Source organism: Crinia signifera, chromosome 3, assembly GCF_055691185.1.
Source record: "Crinia signifera chromosome 3, ASM5569118v1, whole genome shotgun sequence".
Classification (NCBI taxonomy): Eukaryota; Metazoa; Chordata; class Amphibia; order Anura; family Myobatrachidae; genus Crinia; species Crinia signifera.
The window spans coordinates 207,763,290-207,783,932 of record NC_139219.1 but is presented as its reverse complement, the minus strand read 5'-3'; the positions used below and the strand labels follow the sequence as shown (position 1 = coordinate 207,783,932).

The 20,643-nt window shown below is 43.3% G+C and overlaps 1 protein-coding gene and 1 long non-coding RNA gene across 2 annotated transcripts in view; one reads left to right on the top strand and one right to left on the bottom strand.

The window, feature by feature from the left end:
* Window positions 1–20,643, bottom strand: part of LOC146064147 (uncharacterized) — a 338,403-nt gene that overhangs the window by 81,392 nt on the left and 236,368 nt on the right. The gene's annotated exons all lie outside the window — the stretch shown is intronic.
* Window positions 5,278–20,643, top strand: part of LRRC1 (leucine rich repeat containing 1) — a 132,292-nt gene continuing 116,926 nt past the window's right edge. The window contains exon 1 of the mRNA XM_083177325.1: window positions 5,278–5,866. Coding sequence (XP_083033451.1) covers window positions 5,708–5,866 — 159 coding nt within the window. The 5' untranslated portion in view covers window positions 5,278–5,707. The remainder of the gene's footprint in view (window positions 5,867–20,643) is intronic.

The window sequence follows — 20,643 nt, the reverse complement described above, 5'->3', positions numbered from 1 at the left end:
ACTGGGTATACAAATACCTGTGTGGATTGTTAATTGGTATCTATTGGAAAAATGAAACATGTTTATGAAGATAAAATTTTGGTTTGAAGAATAACGCATATTTTTTATTATTATAAATGGAGATGATAAGAGAGAATTTGTAGTGTAGTATTAGTGATATAAATAAATTATTTTATATCTATATATTTTTACAACATATGAAAAATAATTTTTGAGAAGTTAAGGAATTTATTGTATCGTGTATTTTTATTGCGATCAATTCTAGGGTAATTGTTGAGGGTTTCATGTGTGTGGTTGTGCAAAAAAAGAAAAACGAAAAACTGATGCATTTTACTGAGTTAAAGTCATGTTCTTATTCTTTTTGATATCTAGGGAGAGATAGATTATTCTCTCTTCTATTGAGTAGGGTATGTTAGACTCTTATTGTTTTTTAGGTTGTATAACACATACATTTTCTTATTGGTAGTGTATCTATTTTGGAAGATCAATTTCAAATTAGGCAAGGAGGGGAAATAATTTATTGGTGTATACATGTGGGGTTTGACATGGGGCTGTGAAGGTCTTATCTCATATTATTCAGAGATATGACGTAAAGCTATTACTTTCATTTAGCCCATGTGGTTGTAAGCTATTCATTAGGAAAAAGGAATTAAGCTATTCATTTTTGTTTCTGTTTTTAGTAATTCTTTGTCGAGGTCGCCCCCTCTGATACCCAATTGTATGTGTTTCATGCCGTATGCTTTTAGGGTTTCTGGGTTCCATGCATGATATTTCAAGAAATGTTTTGCAATGGGAGTAAGGGTTCTGAATTTGTCTCTATCTTTTCTTGCGTTTCTTATACTCCCTATGTGCTCGAGTATGCGCACTTTAAGTGGCCTGGTTGTCTTGCCAATGTTTGTTTTTTTGCACGGGCACGCAAGATGGTATACTACTCCAATTGTAGTGCAAGTTATGTGTTCTTTGATTGTCGATTTCTTTCCGTACCGATCCATGAAGTATTTTTTGGGTTTCATATATGCGCAAGCCTTGCATTTTTCACATTTTGTGGATCCCTGTTTTATGGTCACTATTGGTGGTGGTGCTAAGTGACTCTGGACTAGATGGTCCTTAATATTTTTGGCTCTTCTCCAACTTTTTTGGACTCGTTCAGGTAAAATTTCTTTCAGGTCATCGTCTGTATTTAGAATAGACCAATGTTTCTGCATGATATTTCTTATGGCTTCCCAGTCATTATTGAATGTGCCGATGAACCTCACTGGATCTTCTTTTTTAGTATGTGCCCGTGGTTTCAATAGTGTTTCACGTGGTATGCGATCAACATCTCTTGTTGCTTTTTTTATGAGCCTGTTGCTGTACCCGCGGTCCACTAATCTCTTTTTGAGTTCTTGTTCTCTATTGTGATAAACATCTTCATTCGAACAGTTTCGCTTGGTTCGTATTAGTTCTACCTTTGGTATGGCTTTTATCGTTGTTGGTAAATGTGCACTGCTTGAATGTAATATACTGATAGTTGCTGTGCTTTTTCTGAATACCTCTGTTGTTATATTACCATCTTCCTGAATTTTAATGGTTAGATCCAAAAAGTTGATCTGTGTTTCACTCGCTTCGTGGGTCAATTTAAGATTCAGGTTGTTAGAGTTCAGTAGAGATATAAATTAATCCAGGTCCTTTTTGTTTCCCTCCCACAGAATCAATATATCGTCTATGTATCTTTGATACATCAATATGTTGTCTGTGTAGGTTTCATATGTCTCCTGGAATAAAATCTCTCTCTCCCACCACCCCAGGTAAAGATTGGCATATGTAGGGGCACAAGCTGTCCCCATTGCTGTGCCCTTTACCTGGAGGTAGTGGGATTCGTTACAGGTAAAGAAGTTTTTAGTGAGTATGAATTCCAATGCCTGAATCAGGAAGTGGTTGAATTCTTGGTTGAGTTCCATATCAAGGAAGAATTTAATTGCTGTGATGCCTTTTTGATGATCTATACTTGTGTACAGACTTTCTATGTCACAGGATACCAGCCATGTATTGGTATTGACTGACAAGTTGTCTAATTTTTTTCCCCTTCAGATGTCTCGGGTTCGGAAGTGGAATAATTGGAGACACTGCTTTGTTTCCTTTGTTGTTGATATTGCCTCTGATTCCATTTGAATACTTGATTGGTTGAGAAATCTGTGCGGTCTCTTTGAAATTTTCTTTTTTTCCGTTCCACAATTTCATTCTCATATTCTTCTATCTCCCTTTGGTATTTATCGTACTTGATTTGAAATTGTTCTAGGTTCTCGAATGGTTTGAGTTTTTCTCCTAGTGTGGAGATCTCTTGTGTCAAATATGTTAAAATGATCTCATCATGTTTTATGAGTATTTTGATTAGATCTTTTGAGCAATGTAGTAATGCTGATTGCCATTCTTTCTTAAGATCTTCATTTATCAGTTCATATTGAGGGAACAGTTTTGGTCTTAAGCCTCTTGGTATGAGGTTATATTAGTTGTTAAAAGTAGTACGGTTCCACACCGTACTACTCAATCTTCACTGACAACCCAGACAGTAGTAATAAAACCAACAACAGCTGGACAGAGGATCTCTTTTCACTCAAAATGGCACTCATGATACAGAGCAAAACGGTGTGGAACCGTACTACTTTTAACAACTACTTGAAGCATAACCTCATACCAAGAGGCTTAAGACCAAAACTGTTCCCTGCGTATGAAAAAAGTAAAATCCTGTTTCTATTAGGGGCGGCAATGCCAGATCACTGGCATTATATGAACTGTGTCCGCCCACCACAGGATATAATAAGTAGCTCAATGGTGTCACCAGACTCAGATACTTTCTACACCAGATGTATGCCAGATCATACAGTCACTACGCAGTACACTGGTTGGGCTCATGTAAATAAAGGTACAGATCAAAATGCATTTCTAGTCAAGGTGCGAATCAGTGAGCATCACCGCTAGCCGGCGCACGCTTCGCTACAGCTTTTTCAAGGCCTTTAAGAGAAGTTCTATACACTGTTGCCTCACAACACTTCATAGTCACATTCTTATTAGGGAAATGATTTGAGTGACCTTCTGAATGTAAGCTGAATTTTAAAGGTGCAGAACACACCTTTTTCACTGCATGAAATGAGAGACATGGGTCGACACTCGTGTTGATCACTCTAAGGATCAACTCAGAAAAACATTCTCCTTTTTCTACCATAAGAATTAGTAGAAATCCATGCAGTGACACGCTGGAGCAATTAAAATATTTTTGTGCTACACCAATTCAAGATACTAATAGTGCATATTTTCCACTGACACTGTTTTATTATACTAAATAGGGCCAGCACATACTCAGAGATTATATACAGTCCCACGCACTTCCACACTGGGGAACTAAGCCGAGAAGATACTACTATACTAAATATTGATAAGGATTACTATATAAGTGTCGGCAGATAATACCTGCATACAGTTATACCAACACAGTCAAAAATTGTGTTAAGTCAGTGAGCCGCCGTTTTGTAAACACACCATATTCATGTTGTCTTGTTTGTGTGTTTTTATATTTCGCTATCTTAAATTACGCTAATAAAAGTTAATTTTTACTCGTGTGAGTCCATATAGGTGCACTACGTCAGGACATACTTATTTTCCTCTTTCCTATTATATCCAGTGGTAGCACACCCTCTGTGGAACTGATATAAGGAACATACCTGGTTTTTACTATTCAGTAGGGGGTCCACCAATTATCCTCCAATAATGAGGGTCCTATGCGAATAACTAATCACTCTGTGTCTAACTAACATGACAGGCGCTCTCTCCCCTAAGGCAGCAGCAGTGCACCCTTCAGTCATAACTAAAACACAGTGCACAATTTCAGGTAAATATACAGAATTGTGTAACAGTGTACTTATCTGTCTGCATAAAAACTCCACAAGAGATCCTCTGCGATTAGCGGGGGGAAAGCGCTGTCCAAGGAGAAACTTTTCCTCTGTGCTGTGTCTGAGAAACCCTGCTTCAGCTCCGCAGCTTGGAGAGAAAAGGGCGCTAACACACAGAGGGGCAGATTTATTAAGCTTGGAGAAGAGATAAACTGGAGATAAAGCAGAGAAAAGGTAAAAGGAGATAAAGCACCGACCAATCAGCTGTGTTTGAAAAAGACAGTTGGGAGTTGATTGGCTGGTGCTTTATCTCCTTTTACCTTTTCTCCGCTTTATCTCCAGTTTATCTCTTCTCCAAGCTTAATAAATCTGCCCCAGAGTAGGAAAAATCAGCCTTTCGGAGCCTTATCCCCTTCAGTCGCTCCCACTGGTGTCTTCTCCTTCCTTCCAGTGCCTCCCCTTCTTCCTGGGATCAGTTGGAATCGTCCAGCACTGCTGGACTCCTGTAACAGACTTCACCTCCCCTTGAGGATTTCTGTCTGTAAGCCCTGCAAGATGGTGGCCGCCGGCGCGGGGAGCCCATCCCCCACGATCCCCCTCTACAAGGGAGCCGGTTCAGAGCCCAGGAAAAACCTCTTTTAAAAAATTAGCCGTCTGGGGCAGCGAGCCCCTGAGGCGCTGAATGGGAGAGAGGGAGGGCTGGCTGTCTATCACTACATAGCAACAATTCATTAAATCATCCATAAACGGCTATGTCTATTGAATAGAAAATAATTGCTTCCTAAATAGGCCCTTTACTCTGATCATAGTAGAACAGAGCTTTAGTTGCCACTTCTAAGAGCACACCTTAATGTGATTGTGCACAAGTGCATGGAAAGCACCTATGTATACAAACTCTGGAAAACAAACTTTGGGTGTGAATTCCCACTTAACTCATGACACACAGATTATTCATACACGCACTCTACAAAGTATTATGGGGTTGGCTTGGAATTCTTTTACTTGCAATAATCTTAAAATCATCACTGTGCACACTACACCTACATACATTTTTCCATAGTCCTGTTTAATGTGCGTTGAATGAACTCTGTGGTGTGTCCTTTGTTTATATATGCTGGCAGATAATGCATGCCCCTCCCTCAGCCCAACAGTGCCAGCAGCAGGTACAGGGGTGAGTGTGAGGTGTCCTGTCAGGGGAAGGACTCGCCCAGCATCCTGGTGACTCACACACAGAGTAACACACAGTGCCACACACACAGCCAGACGTCACCCTCCCTCCCAGCGCTACAGACACTGGCTGTTGCTGCTGCCACAGTGTGTGAGGCGCCCGGGGCACTGATACCAGGGGCAGGGCGGGGGGAGGAGGAGGAGGAGGAGGGCAGGGACTCGGACGTCACCGCAGCAGGAGGGAGAGAGAGGCCGCGACATGATAATAGAGGGAGGGGGAGGAGACGCACTCACACACCGGTCCATGTGTATATGTCCGCACAGGGGGAGTGGTGGAGGGCCCAACAGGAATCTCTATCAGTGAGGGCCACAGTCTACCGCTTCCCATGCCACAGCCCGGGCCCGGCACCCACTGTCACGTCCCCTGTGTCCTCTGACATTAGTGTAATCCCTGTGACCTAGACAGCGGGCGGCGGCAGGAGGAGGAGAGCAGCAGGAGCGCTGTGCCCGGACACGGGTGGGGGGAGGCGGGCCCTTCAGCAGCAGCTGAGAGTTGAGAAAGTTGCTGTGGTCGCACCTGGACCGTGACGCAGGGGGGAGTGTGCGGCGGTGACGTTCCCGGATCAGGGGCTGGTGGTGGCCGGGCAGGTGGGCTGCTCGGGTTGTGTCCGGAAATGTTCCACTGCATCCCGCTCTGGCGGTGTAACCGTCATGTGGAGTCCGTGGATAAGCGCCACTGCTCGCTGGTGGCGGTGCCGGACGAGGTGTACAGGTACAGCCGGAGCCTGGAGGAGCTCTTACTGGACGCCAACCAGCTGCGGGAGCTGCCCAAGGTGAGGAGGAGAACCATTGCCGCTACCTGCGTGGTGGTGACCCGCCCGGGCACCGGCAACCATCTTCGGCCGGGCCTCTACCTGTGCTGCAAACTTTCACTGGTGCGGCTTCAGCTCCGTGGTAGTGCGTGGCGGTGCTGCCCTGGCCATAGGACGCGCTGTCCCACTTCTCTGCTGTAAGCAGTATCTCCATCAGTTGTGTGTCAGTGAGTGTGCAGGCTCAGACTGTACGTGGGCACATGATGGTCCCTGGTGTGGATCTCAGTGTTTGGAGTGAAGAAGTGCAGAAGCAAGCCATTGTTGTGCTTGTAGTGTGTAATGCCAACACAGCTGTCATGTGACATAGATTAGGTTAGACACAGGACTGTCCTGCCATGCATTCCAACCTTCCTGACTGCTGGTTTGCTTCTTCCTGTATTGTCATCTGTGCTGTGCAATTACAGTGGGAGTTTACAGCACTGGCGTGTATGGGTCATTGGGTCTACATGGTTAATGTCTACAATAGGAAGGTCAACTTGAGTGTTTACTTTTTTTTGGTCCTGAATGTTGACATGCATACCGCCAAAGTGTACCGCATCCCCTCGCATAGGTCACTGCACTCGCCATTCTGTGTCCATCGTGACTCACCCCATACCCTCCAACATGGCCCATTCCATTAGGTACAAAATGCTCTGCTTCTGGACTTCTTTCTTAATTTAGGATTGTCTTCACCTTTGCTGGAACACCGTTATCATCACTGATCTAGTTCAACACAGGTGACTGCAATTAGTATGCAAGACCAGAAGCCGTGCGTTTTGTACCTAATGGAATGGGTCATGTTGGAGGGTGTGTCACACATTTATTTTCCCACCATACCGTAGTGGATGGTAGGGCATGAAATACAGCCTGTCTGCTCATAAAACCTGAACAACTAATGTCAACCTATTTCAGGTGTGGACAAAAGCCCTGTTGTGCTTCAGTGGTCGAGCCAATGCATGTGGACCTAGTGACCGTATCTTGCACATACAGAAGTCCTGCTCCATTAGTGTTTCTTAACGTACACAAGTTCTCATCCTATTTACATTTTAACCTTGAATTAAGAAAAATAAAGCATTCATTATTTTGGCCAAGGTCTTAATTAGTGAATACAAGTTTTTTTTTTTCTAAATGCTAACTTCCCTCCAATGCTAACTTCATGTTCTGCCTGAACTTCATTTTTGCTTGTGGTCATATGATGGGTTATGGTAGATTAGATATACAATATCTAGGTCGACAGGGTCAAATGGTTGACATTCAAAAGGTCGACATAAGTTTCAGGTTTTTGGGGGTCTATGTCGCTTAGGTCGGTATGGACACCGTTTAAGTGTAGCGCGTCCCCTCGCATGGCTCGCTGCACTCGCCATGCTTCGGGAACGGTGCTTAGCTGCGCTTGGCACGCTATTATATTCTCCCACCACACTGTAGTGGATGGTAGGGTATGAAATATCACCTGTCGGCTTAATTGTTTAGAAAAAAATCATGTAAACCGTTTCCCTGGTCGACCTTATGACTGCATGCCGGTATGATGTCATCTGCTTTCTTATGTAGAACCAATATTTGTTTTGGGCCTCTGTGACCTGTACTATCTTTCCAATTCTTCTCTGTCAGAAATGTTCTACAGGTCGACAGTTGTGTTCTTCCGTAGTGTTGAGTTTCATTTCTAGTATAACCAATGACTCTTTATAATTGGTTATTGTAAATGCTGACCTCCCACATACATAGTGTATTTTCTTAATAAACTGCTCAGGTAGACATGTAGTTATTATATAGCCTATCATTTTAGAGCAGAAGGGTCATTTGGACAAGATCTGTTAATCAAACTATTTGGTTATTATCTTTAACCCTCACAGTCCATCCTCTGGTCTCAAGTCAATTTAGGGGCAAAGGGAACTAGCTGCTGTTGGGGTTTGTTCAGAAATGCCATCGGAGAAACTCAACTCTGTTTGAGTGTGACCTAATCTGAACTCAAATTAAATTTGTTTGTACGCAGCCCTATGGTTTGTCAACAAAAATCACTTATCCCTGAGATACCATATTTGCGGCATATTCAGCTCACACTTGGAAATTTAACAAGTACCCTTATGTTTCTTTTTAGCCAGTGTATCTTTTTATTTACTGGAAAAGCACTTTTTTTTTTAATGTTACTAGTTTTAATAGTTACTGTTCTTAAGGTACAATGATAACTATGAAGTTTTGTTCCCATTGGGGACCTCTTATACTTGTATTGTTTTTAATAATGGGAAGGCTCACAAAAAATTCAACATTTCATTAAGGTGTCAAACCCCCACCCCTTTCCTATCTAAAATAAAGGCCATAATGAGATCTATTAAATTGAAGGCTGTGTCATTGAAATGTGTTCAGTATAATAAGCTGGCTTTTTTATCACTATTACTGTTATATTTGATCACTGGCCCACTATTCCCATGACCATTCTTATACAGTTGATCACACAAATGTAATTAACACAACAACATGTTTTAGGTTGTGTTCCTGGCCTGGTTTGAGTGCTTTACGAACTTAGTAACACAATGTTGAAAGGATAGATGGCTACTTTAAAGTAGAGCATCTTATTAAGTATATTTTTGTGCAGTTTTTCTTTCATAACTTAATTGAATAATCTGTACTTGTTTCCCAGCACGGCTCCCATCGGGTACCATCGCATACCTTAACTTAAGGTATGCGATGGGACCCGACCAACCTGATTTCGGGCTTTTTTTTTTAGGTTTCCCGACAAATGTAAAATCGTGTCCATCGCATGCGATGCGACCGACCCGATTTTACATTGTAAGCATTATATGTAATGTTAAATTCCTATGTAAAATCGGGTCCATTGTATGCCATTATAATGGCATACAATGCGATGGACCCGATTTTACATAGGAACCAATGTTAAATGGCACCCCCATACCCAATTTTTGATTGTATACCCACCCTGATGGGTAATTTCTATGTCAAATGCCCCCCCCCCATTGTTAACGCCACCCCACGATGAACACCAACCCAAAGGGTGGCGAGGGGCGGTGGTATGCGTCCTCCCACCTTTTCATGCTCCCACTATCCACGTCGGCGTGGAGTTTATATTATGTATAGTGTGACGAGTGGACGCGTAATACCTGTGAAGTAATGCGCATCCCCTCGTGGGGCTCGCTGCGCTCGGCATGCTTCGGGCTCGGTGGCTCGCTGCGCTCACCACACTATATAAAATCAAATCCACGCCGACGTGGATAGTGGGGGTATGAAAAGGTCAGAGGACGCGTACCGCCGCCCCTCGCGGGCTTGCTGCGCTCGCCACGCTTCGGGTTCACGTTGATCGTGGCGTGGCGTTAACAATGGGGGGGGGGCATAGAATGAAAAATGTGGTCTGGGGGTCATTTAATATTGGGGCCAATGTAAAAAATCGGGTCGGTTGGGTCAATCGCATTGCATGCAATTTGGTTGCATGCAATGCGATTGACCCGATTTTTGCAACCCGATTGCATACAATTAAAATCAGTGGCGCCATGCTAGGAAACAAGTACCGAATAATCTTAATGATGTCAGAATGTGGCTTTGGTAATGTTGGGATTGTGCACAGATAGAACATGTGCGAGACCTATGTGGTGAAAACAGCGCATTCAAGTTAATCGTGGCAAGAAAATGTTTGCATGGCTAAGTGATTGTTACATGTTCTATGTACATCACTTCATTCTGTAGACCAGGATTAGAGAAACTGCGGTATACTGAAGTCTTTTAGGGTTGTGTACAGTGCCTCATAGAATGGTGTTCTGGTTTGGATAGTTTTAACTACCTTGATTCGGTCAAGAGTGGACATGTCCTAGGTATGTACAATAACCTGAGTTACTGCTTGTCTGTACCTCAACTAGAGCCTTTTCACGAAATACTAAAGAAGGGTATAGTTGACCGCTACCGTCTTTATTAAATTTACCTGCTGTCTCATTGTTAAAATGTGTGCTGCAGTTTGTCACATAAACATCACTTTAGTGGAGATCTTTATGTAAGGTAATCCTTTATTCTTGTTCTAGCCACAATAAAGTTACATGTGAAAAGCGAAGTACACCATATATAATTCTTGCGCCAATATGCCTATAAATGTGGCATCGGCATGAATTATTGTATAGTGTTTTCGACCGATAGTTTTGGTGTTGCAAAATATTTTGAAAAAAAAAAAAAAATCTTGCCCACAAACATGAACAATTGGTTTTCCAATCTGCTGTTCCAAAGCAAAAATCTTGACCATAGTCTCGTGTGTGTGTGTGTATGTGTGTGTGTGCGTGCACGCGCTTTCATTCTCAATCTGTCCATATTTCCTTTATTCCTGTCACTGACATCCTATTTGGAGCCAGACCTATGGAAAGGCAATGTGATGTGGCAGAAATCTTTTAGTGTATAGCTCAGATATCTGTGCTGCAATTTTATGAAAAATCACCAGATTGTCAGACCACCCCCCTCTGGTAGCCTGGGCTTAATTTACTGATCAAAATTGTGATTGAATTGTTTTTTTCCATAAAATCTGAGACCCATCATGTCAACAACAACAGTTGTCCAATGTCACAAGTTTGTCCAACGTCACAAGTTGGTATTGGCCAGACTTTCACATTTATCTTCTGTTTTTAATGTGTTTATTGATTGTAGCAGCCTGCTGCACCTTCATGCAAAGTTCTAGTGGCAGAGTGAAATGTGTTTAATCAGTAACACTTCTTGAACTTAAACTTTATATGGTGTCTTGACTTGTTGGTTTTTTGGTCTCTGCTTTCCAAATGAATAAGCAAGTAGCTGAGGACCCTGAAGACTTTTTTTTTTCTTTCTAATGTGTGTGTGTGTATATGTGTGTATATATATATATATATATATATACTTGTAGACGGTCCGGCACTCCTGCTTCTGCTGCAGCTGCTCCCGTGCCTTCTATTAGAATATGGATACGATCAGATAGAAGTATAGCGGCACTGGAAGGCTTCTCAAATTTCTTTATTGCTGACGTGCATATGTACACAATGTCCCATGTGACATTGTGTACATATGCACGTCAGCAATAAAGAAATTTGAGAAGCCTTCCAGTGCCGCTATACTTCTATCTGATCGTATATATATATATATATATATATATATATATATATATATATATATATATATATATATATATATATATATATATATATATATATATATATATATATATATATTTTTTTTTTTTAAATACCATCCTGTGAATAATACAGCTGGGACCTTTGCACCCACTGACCTATAAACATTGAAAGCTCAAAAGCCAGTGCCATCTCATATTCATTGTGAGTTTGTTAATAGGCGCATGTGGTCATAGAGGTCAAAAGAGGGTAGTCCATTGAGCTCATTGCATTCAGCTAGTCTTGTATTCATTGTAAAAACTGCTGTGCAATGGCCACACACCTGTCCACAATAATGAATGGGTGGTGGTATGATATGTATGTAGTCATAATGTCAACATTGACTATGTAGCCACTGATGAAATGTCAGCATGTTAGTGGGTAGCAGCAGTAATGTGACAGTCACTTCTGGTTCTCCATAGTTCTTGTGAGTATTCCACCCTTAACCATAACCCTACCATCACAAGCCCTAACCCTAATGCTGATATTCTGGTAATGTCAACATGTTATCTGACATTTTGACAGTGTCAACATAGTAATTGTCAACTGTATATGACACCCTAATGACTACAATCCAAATAATTGAGTGGGTTTGCTGATACTGTAAACAATGTTCTTGCCATTTTCTTGCATTGTACTAGGTTTAAAAAAAAAAAAATAGATAATTTGTGTGTATTTTGGTCCAAGAGGCCTGACACAGCGGGATGCAGTTGATTTGCCGGCGGTCGGAATCCCGACCGCCGAAATCCCGAAACTTTCTCCCTCCGTGGGTGTCCACGACACCCATAGAGGGAGAATAAAATAGCGTGCCGAGCGTAGTGAGGCACCGGGCCCGCTGCGTGGCGAGCGCAGCGAGCCCGCAAGGGGGGGCGATCCATGTCCCCCCCCCTTGTCGGGATTTCGGCTGTCGGGATTCCGACCGCCGGGATCCCGACCGCCGGGAAATCGTATCGGATCCTGACACAGCTACTGACCACTGCAGCATATGATATATTTGTTTCTGGGATATTGGCTAAGGTGTCCAATATGATATCCAGCACCTGTTTTATCAACTTTCACGTATCCTTTTGAGTGCCAATATGTGTTTATTAGTGTTCATTCTGTTCCCTGCCTGCGGTGTTACTGTCTGTTGTGGTGTTTCTAGCACAGGTCTGGTTTGCATATCAGTGCGGATATACAGACCACTCTGTGCTAGAAGCACTTCAGCAGACAGCGACACCCCAGACAGGGAAGAGTAACTGCATGGGTTTTCAAAGATAGCGGGTGCTAGAATGAACACTATTTTTGTTGTGTGAGAATTATTTGTACACTTACACTGGGCTCCTTGCTAATAAATGAGAACATAATTTTGGAAAATGTAGACCTGTACTTCTCCATATACAGGGGTCTGGGGGTGGGGTAGGGGTGATAAAGGTGTTGTACTAATTGCCAGAACTTGAGAGACGTCTGGTTAGGCTCGGGGCAGTTTTTGAGGGCACAAGTGCTACTCGGCCCGTGACATGTTTTTCACAGATTTATTTTTTTAGCCAAAAAGAACATGGTTCTTATTTGCCCACACCCTTTAAGTTGCAATCAGGCTCCCCATGTTTTGATTGCCCTGTGTGTGTGGTTAATGGTAGGGAGCACAAAGGGGTAAATCTCCTGTTTCTGTTTTTTACACTAGCACCGGAAATGTGTCATTTTTCTCGTTAAAAAAATGGGTCTTTCTTCATCTAACTAAAACAAATTATTAGTGTTCCCATCAAGTAGTACAATGATATAGAAGTATTTAAAACACAGTTGTTGCAGAATAGAATTGTAGCTGGCATCACAAGTACTATTTTCTGGCCACTGTGCCAGTGCGGTTTTATTAAGATCACAGATGTTTGTGGTAAACTCAAAATCAGTATGTATTGGTATGGAGCTTTTGTATCCAACTGTAAGTAGTATAACCTGGCACTCGTAATATAGTTTAACCCCAAAGTGGTCTTAATTCATGTGGAGTATTCCTTTGTTTCCGTACATCTCCACTGTATTGTGTACTGAGAATCGGTGTGCTAACCTGTGCTCTGTTTTTTGTTTCAGTTACTATAAAGTTTTGGGTACTTGTGTAATATCTGGGCGCCCGATTTTTTTTTTTTTCTCATTGTATTGCATCGCATGCAATATAGTGGCATACAATTCATGCGATGCGATTTTTAATTGTAAAGACCCGATTTTTTTTTAAATTGCATAGTAACCCATGGGTGATTTCATACCCCCACTATCCAACTACGCATGGAGTTGAATATATATAGTGTGGCGAGCCACCGAGCCCTAAGCGTGGCGAGCGGACGCAGAATACATGTAAAGTAATCCCAGTCCCCTCGTGGGGCTCGCCACGCTTCGGGCTCGGTGGCTCGCTGTGCTCGCCACACTATATAAAGTCAACTCCATGCGTAGTGGGGGGGTATGAAATCACCCATGGGTGACTATACAATTAAAAATCTTTATAATGAAAAATCGCATTGCATGCCTTAAGTAGTGGCATGCGATGAAAAAATCGGGCGCCCAGATAATACACAAGTACCAAGTTTTGTTCTGTGTACCCTGTATTGTTCTTATATGTGCTTTATAAATAAAACGTAATGATAATCCATCACCTAGATCAGTGGTTCCCAACCCTGGTCCTCAAGTACCCCCCAAAATGAACGTTTTCCAGGTCACCCAGCAGGTGCACTCATTATTCAGATACATTTTAAAAGATCCACAGGCGGAGCTAATTATGTCACTTGTGGTCCTGTGTGGACACCTGCAAAACATGCACTGTTGGGCGTACTTGAGGACCAGGGTTGGGAACCACTGACCTAGATTGTATATGACCTTGAAATGCTCACTGTCTACCCCATCCGTGCCACTCCTGTGTGTCTGCACATCCCCATTAGAATGTAAGCTTTCACATACTGTAAAAGGGCCCTCCTTCCCTCATGTGTTTTTCCTACTCTTGTTTAACCCCTTCCCGACATTTGACGTACATGTACGTCATGGCCGGGAAGTACTTCCCGACATTTGACGTACATGTACGTCATGACTTCTAACTGTCACTGCGTCTAGAGACGCAGTGACAGTTAGGTGATGTCTGCTGTCCCTGGCAGACATCCCCCCTCGCCGCCCAGGGGGGCAGGGGTGCCCCCCCCGGTCGGCGATCGCTGTGATTGGCTGTTCAAATCTGAACAGCCATTCACAGCGTTTCCTGTGTTACCGGCGGCTAAGCCGCTCGGTAACACAGGGATCGGTGGTGATCGGTGCTGTCAAGTACAGCACCGATCACCACCGATGTGCAGCCCCCCCTCGAACCCGCCGGGCACTCACCCGGCAGCAGCAGCAGCTCCCCCGGAGCGTCTGGAGCGCACGCAGCGCTGCCCTCCTCCCCCCTCCCCCCCGCAGCAGCAGCAGCATCAAGCTGCAGAAAAGGTTAAAATTTCAAATATATGCACTGAAAAAATATATATATATATATATATATATACAAAAACATATGCAACTCGCACACTTAACTGGAAATCTATGGTATGGGTGCCGGACCAGGATAATTTGTAGGAAAACTATGTAACCACCAGGATACAAATAGGGCAGCACTCCTTTTTAAATGAAGAAATTAATCCGTTTTATTAGAATACTAGCCACCAGCGTGACAACAGTCAATCAACAGCGTCAATCATTCCTTGTGAAAATAAAAAATGTTGAGCCAGAACTGCATTTTTCTGTAAAAAATTACATTTTTTTACACAAAAATGCAGATCTGGCTCAAAATTTTTCATTTTCACAAGGAATGAAGGAGACAAAGCACCCCAAAATCTGTGCCCCAATTTCTCCCGAGTACGGCAATGCCTCATGTGTGACCAAAAAATACCAGTTGGGTGCATGGCAGGACTCAGAAGGGAAGGAGTGATTTTTGGATTTTGCAGCACAGATTCTGGTTGAATGACCCCCGAAACACCCATACAGTGGAACCCCCCCACAAGTGACCCCATTTTGCAAACTACACCCTTCAGGGAATTCATCAAGGGGTATAGTGTACATTTCAAACCCCCCGGGGTTTCACCAATTTTGATACAACTGAGCTGTGAAAATGAAAAATTAATTTTTTTCATTTTCACTGCCCAGTTGTACCACAATTGGTGAAACCCCTGGGGGTTTGAAATGTACACTATACCCCTAGATGAATTCCCTGAAGGGTGTAGTTTGCAAAATGGGGTCACTTGTGGGGGGTACCTAACTTTTAGCATCTTATGGTGCCTAGAAACCTACATTGTGCCTAAAAAATAATCTCATAAAAAGGAGGCTCCAAAATCAAGTAGGTGCTCCTTCTATTATGAAGCCTGTGGTTTGGTCACCGTGCACACTAGGGCCACATATAGGATATTTATGAAAACCAAAGAATTGGGGGAATCAATTTTTAGTCACATTTCTCTAGTAAAATCTACTGTGTTCCTTAGAAAAATGTATTAAAATTGCAAATCTGCAAAAAAAAATGAAATTTTGAAATTTCACCTACACTTTGTTTTAATTCCTGTGAAACACCTAAAGGGTTAACAAACTTCCAAAATGCTGTTTTGAATACTGTGAGGGGTGCAGTTTTTGAAATGGCATCATTTATGGGGGTGTCTCACATACAAGTCACTCAAAGTCACATCATAACTGACCTGGTCCCTAAAAAAATCAGAGTTTGAAATTTTCTTGAAAATTTGAGAATTTGCTATTCATATTTGAAGCCTCCTAGTGTCCAAAAAAATGAAAAGGAGGTTGAAATAATGATTGCAACATAAAGTAGACATATGGTCTTTGTTAGTTATTAACTATTTTGAGTGGTATGTTTATTTGTCTCACAAGCAGAAAATGTGACATTTTGCAAATTGCTAAATTTTCCATTTTTTCACGACATTTTGGTATTTTTCACAAAAAAACACAGACTGTATCGACCCAAATTTACCACTAACTTGAAGTACAATGTGTCACGAGAAAACAATCTCAAAATCACTGGGATAAGTAAAAGCAAAAAAAAGTTATCCCCACTTAAGTGAAACATGTCAGATTTGAAAAAAATGGCTCTGTCAGGAACGCAAAAACTGGCTCTGTCAGGAAGGGGTTAAACTATCTTCTGCTAAATACTCCTTTTAGATGGCATCACATACCTTAATTATCTGCCACCCTGCTACATACTGATGTGGCGTTTGCTGATCTAGCTAATTTTTTTAAATACCCTGTAATTGAACTGTAACTTGTACCCCTTGCACACTGCAGCTCTTAATCGGTATATTTTTTATTTTAATTTTTTTTGTGCATATGTAATGAGCGGCTCATTTCATATGCACTGCACTCATTACATAAGCGCATAGAAACATAGAATTTGACGGCAGATAAGAACCAGTTGGCCCATCTAGTCTGCCCCTTTTTTTAAACATGTTACCTCAAACCATATTTGATCCTTATTTTTTTGTAAGGATATCAATATGCTTATCCCAAGCATGTTTAAATTGTACTACTGTATTTGCGTCTACCACCTCTGTTGGGAGGCTATTCCACTTATCTACTACTCTTTCTGTGAAAAAATTCTTCCTCGCATTTCCCCTGAATCTTCCTCCCTCTAGTTTCAGTGCATGTCCTCGTGTTCTGTTGCTCCTCTTCATGTGAAGAATGTCTCCCACCTGTACCTTGTTAAAGCCCTTGATATATTTGAAAGTTTCTATCATGTCCCCCCTTTCCCTTCTCTGCTCTAAAGTATACATATTAAGATCTTTTAGTCTTTCCTGGTACGTTTTGTGATGTAGGCCATGCACCATTTTAGTTGCTCTTCTTTGTACAGTCTCTAATGTATTTATATCCTTCTGGAGATATGGCCTCTAGAACTGAACACAATACTCTAGGTGAGGTCGTACCAATGACCTATACAGTGGCATTATTACTTCTTTCTTTCTACTGCTGATACCTCTCCCTATGCAACCAAGCATCTGACTTGCCTTCTTCATTGCTTTGTTACATTGCCTACCTGCTTTTAAGTCCCCTGAAATAGTGACACCTAGATCCCTCTCTTCCTCAGTAGTTTCCATTATAGTGCCATTTATACTATATTGAGTCTATATGGGTACTTGTTTCCTAGCACGGCGCCCATCGCATCGTATACCATAAGCCTTACAATGGTATGCGATGCGACGCAATGGCACCCGATGTTATACAATTTAAAATTGTATATGGCATACAATGCGATGGTATACAATTTTAAATTGTATAAGCACCCTAATGGGTGCTTTCAATGTTAAATGGCCCCCCTATAAGATTATTAATTGTATAAGCACCGTAATGGGTGCTTACAATGTTAAAAACACCCCCACTATCAATGCCAACTCGAAGCGCAGCGAGCCTGCGAGGGGCGGCGGTACGCGTCCTCCGACCTTTTCATACCCCCACCATCCACGTCGGCTTGGAGTTGATTTTAGTTAGTGTGGCGAGCGCAGCGAGGCGAACGGAATACATGTAAGTAATATGCGTCCCCTCGCGGGGCTCACTGCGCTCGCCACGCTTCAGGCTTGGTGGCTCGCTGCGCTCGCCACACTATATAAAATCAACTCCACGCCGACGTGGATAGTGGGGGTATGAAAAGATCGGAGGACACGTACCGCCGCCCATCGCGGGCTCGCTGCGCTCCCCACGCTTCGGGTTGGCGTTGATAGTGGCGTGGGGGTGCATTTAACATTGTAAGCACCTAATTAAGGTGCTTATACAATTAAAAATAGTATAGGGGGACCATTTAACATTGAAAAAAAAAACATTAGGGTGCTTATACAATTTAAAATCGCATTGTATGCCATATACAATGGTATACAATTTTAAATTGAATACAATGCCATACGACTGAATATTGTGGGCACCGTGCTAGGAAACAAGTACCCGCATATGTAATGAGCGGCTCATTTCATATGCACTACACTGTCTTATAGCTACTGTCTGTCATGCATTCATACTGCAAACCTGCTTGAGACCCGGTATTTATGTGCAGTGTGAGAGGGGTTTAAAACGGTAATATACCGTTTTAAATACCAATTCAAAATAACTGGTCTCAAACGTTTAGGCAATGTGAAAGCAGCATCACTGTGTTCTAGTTTTGCCTATTTGTTTATGTACTCTGGGTGCTACAGATCCCTTGTGGCTCCCTATAAATGAAGGTTAATAATAATTCTTTCTGATAGACGGTAGTCGTAGAAAAAGGGCATTTGAGTAGAGCTGGAATTTTGATGTAAACACATTTCCTTTCTTGCTATTTAGCTGCTTGTAAAAACAAATATCAAATGCTATGTTTATTTGATAACACATTTTTAAACAGTTTTCATAGTTGCACATTTCACCAGATAATGTTATGTAAATATTTTGCAACTTAACACTATACAACTAGAAAATTCTGGTTCTGTTTATAAACACTAGAGTTTGTGTGCAACAGCAAGTTAAAAACTTTTATTTATTCAACATGCCTGATTTGCTAAAGCCATTTCTATTAGGAGACGTTCAATTACTCAGTAAAGACTCCCTTATACAGTATAACTTTTTTCTAGTTCATAATCAGTCATATTGCAGAAACTATTTTATTTGGGAAAGCAGCATAAAGTTGTCCATGACAAAATACTGCTGATGAAGTGTGACCTTGGCTATTATTTTAGCAGTTGCCCCTTTCCCAAAAAGTAGAGCGCAGCAGAGTATGTTGGGGTGGATTGATCACCATTTCCCCCTTGTGGAGGGGAAGGTATGTTACAGGGCAGCTGTGGATAATGAGATAGACTAGTGTAGGGCTTGACAAATTTCTTTAAAATCTAAGGGGCCAGGATAAAAGTGTAGGAGCCATGCAAACTAAAGCGTGACAGTGCGCACCAAAAATCCCTGCACGCGTGCGAACTGATGTTTTGCATAAACATCCATTCGCAGCTTGCGTGCAGGGAGAAAATCATTCGATGGTCACCGACCGTTGAATGATTTCTACATCGCTTGCAGATCTGAAACACCTCTCTGGTGTCTCACATCTACAAGCGCCCTATGCGGGAAGCAGGCGGGCAGCTGACATCTGCTTACGTCAGCTGCCCTCCCCACACACCACCGGGGATTGGAATGGTAATGCCCATGAAATGCTGGGCATTCTCATGGGTCCTGCCCCCCTCCACAGCCCACACTGCTAGTTGCGAGCAGGACAACGAACACGCAGTTCGCCATGCCCACTCGCACCAGGCATCTGCACGTGTGCATATGCTAAAAATTAAATAAGAATAACCCCCATTATACCATTCTTCAGTCAAGGAAGCAGCCCCAGTTACATAAAAGGGACAGTGGACTAAACAGAATGGCAGGTGGATGGGTTATCGTAGCAGGAGTCCTGGGAGAACCTGACTGAACCTCACAGACAGCAGGGCCACTCTCTTGGTGGAATACAGTGGCAGCGGAGAGCAGACAGGAGGGCAACACCCATCTCAAGGGGCAGCAGCAGCAAGGTCTTGGAGCCCTCTCCTGGCAGCCATATTCCAGCTGCTGTCACAGGGTGATGACCATCCAGCAGTCCTTGCCCCACAGTAGACCAAGTAATAGCCCCACAGTAGACCAAGTAATAGACAGGACTAGGGAAGCCAATCCCGGGGCATTTTTTCAATCCCGGGATTCGGGATTGAAAAATGCTCAATCCCGGGATCCCGGGATTGGCTTTCCTAATTAAAAGACTGCCCCACAAACTTACATTTGATGGTTGCCGGGTTGCCGGTTGTGGGGGGACGGGTCTGGCTGTGGGCGCTTGGGCTGGGCGAGTGGGCGCGCTGGGTGGGTGCTTGGGCTGGGCGGGTGGGTGGGCGCGCTGTCCGGCACGGCATTACAATGCCGGGCGCTTCCTCTGCCTGCGCAGCGTGACCCCTGATCTCACGCTGAGAGGTCACGCTGCACACAGTGCTGCCGGGAGAAGTCGGGCAGCGTCTGAGCGATGCTCAGACGCTGCCCGGCATTAGACTGCGCGCATGCGCAGTCTAATCCCGAAATCCCGGGATTGGAAACTCCAATCCCGGGATTGAAATCCCGGCGTTTTGGGGGCCAAATCCCGGGATCCCGCCGATCCCGATCCCGGGATTGGCCATTCTAGACAGGACGCAGCCTCTGGGAAAGGAACTGGAGAGTGGGCGGCAGCCGTCGCCAGCACCCCCGGCTGGGAACTGCAGCCAGTTGAAGAGGTCAGCGAAGGCTGAGGTGTGAAGGCAGCAGGGGGACTTGTGTGCAGCCGTGGGCATCCGGCGGGTGGTGTTGTGGGGATTGGCAGGAGGTCAGTGGAAACAAAACTTCAATGCATGCTGATTAGGCCATGCCCCCGCTGGCTTGAGTCTCGTAATAGCCGCAGCGGATCTATTCTCATACAGCTGGGTGAGTTGTACACTGCTCTACCCGGCTGTTACCGCAAGCACGCCCGGCCATGACCATATTCTGCTTCCTCCCCGAAAAAATCTGGTCGCCGTGGCGATCCGGCCCCTGGAGTTTGTCGTGCCCTGGACTAGGGGTCTCCAACCTTTTGTGGGGTGTGAGTTACTCGAGACAAAATAAACTGCCTGAATTGATACTAAAATAAAAAAAATCTGCATAATAATCAAAAAATGCCCTTTACAC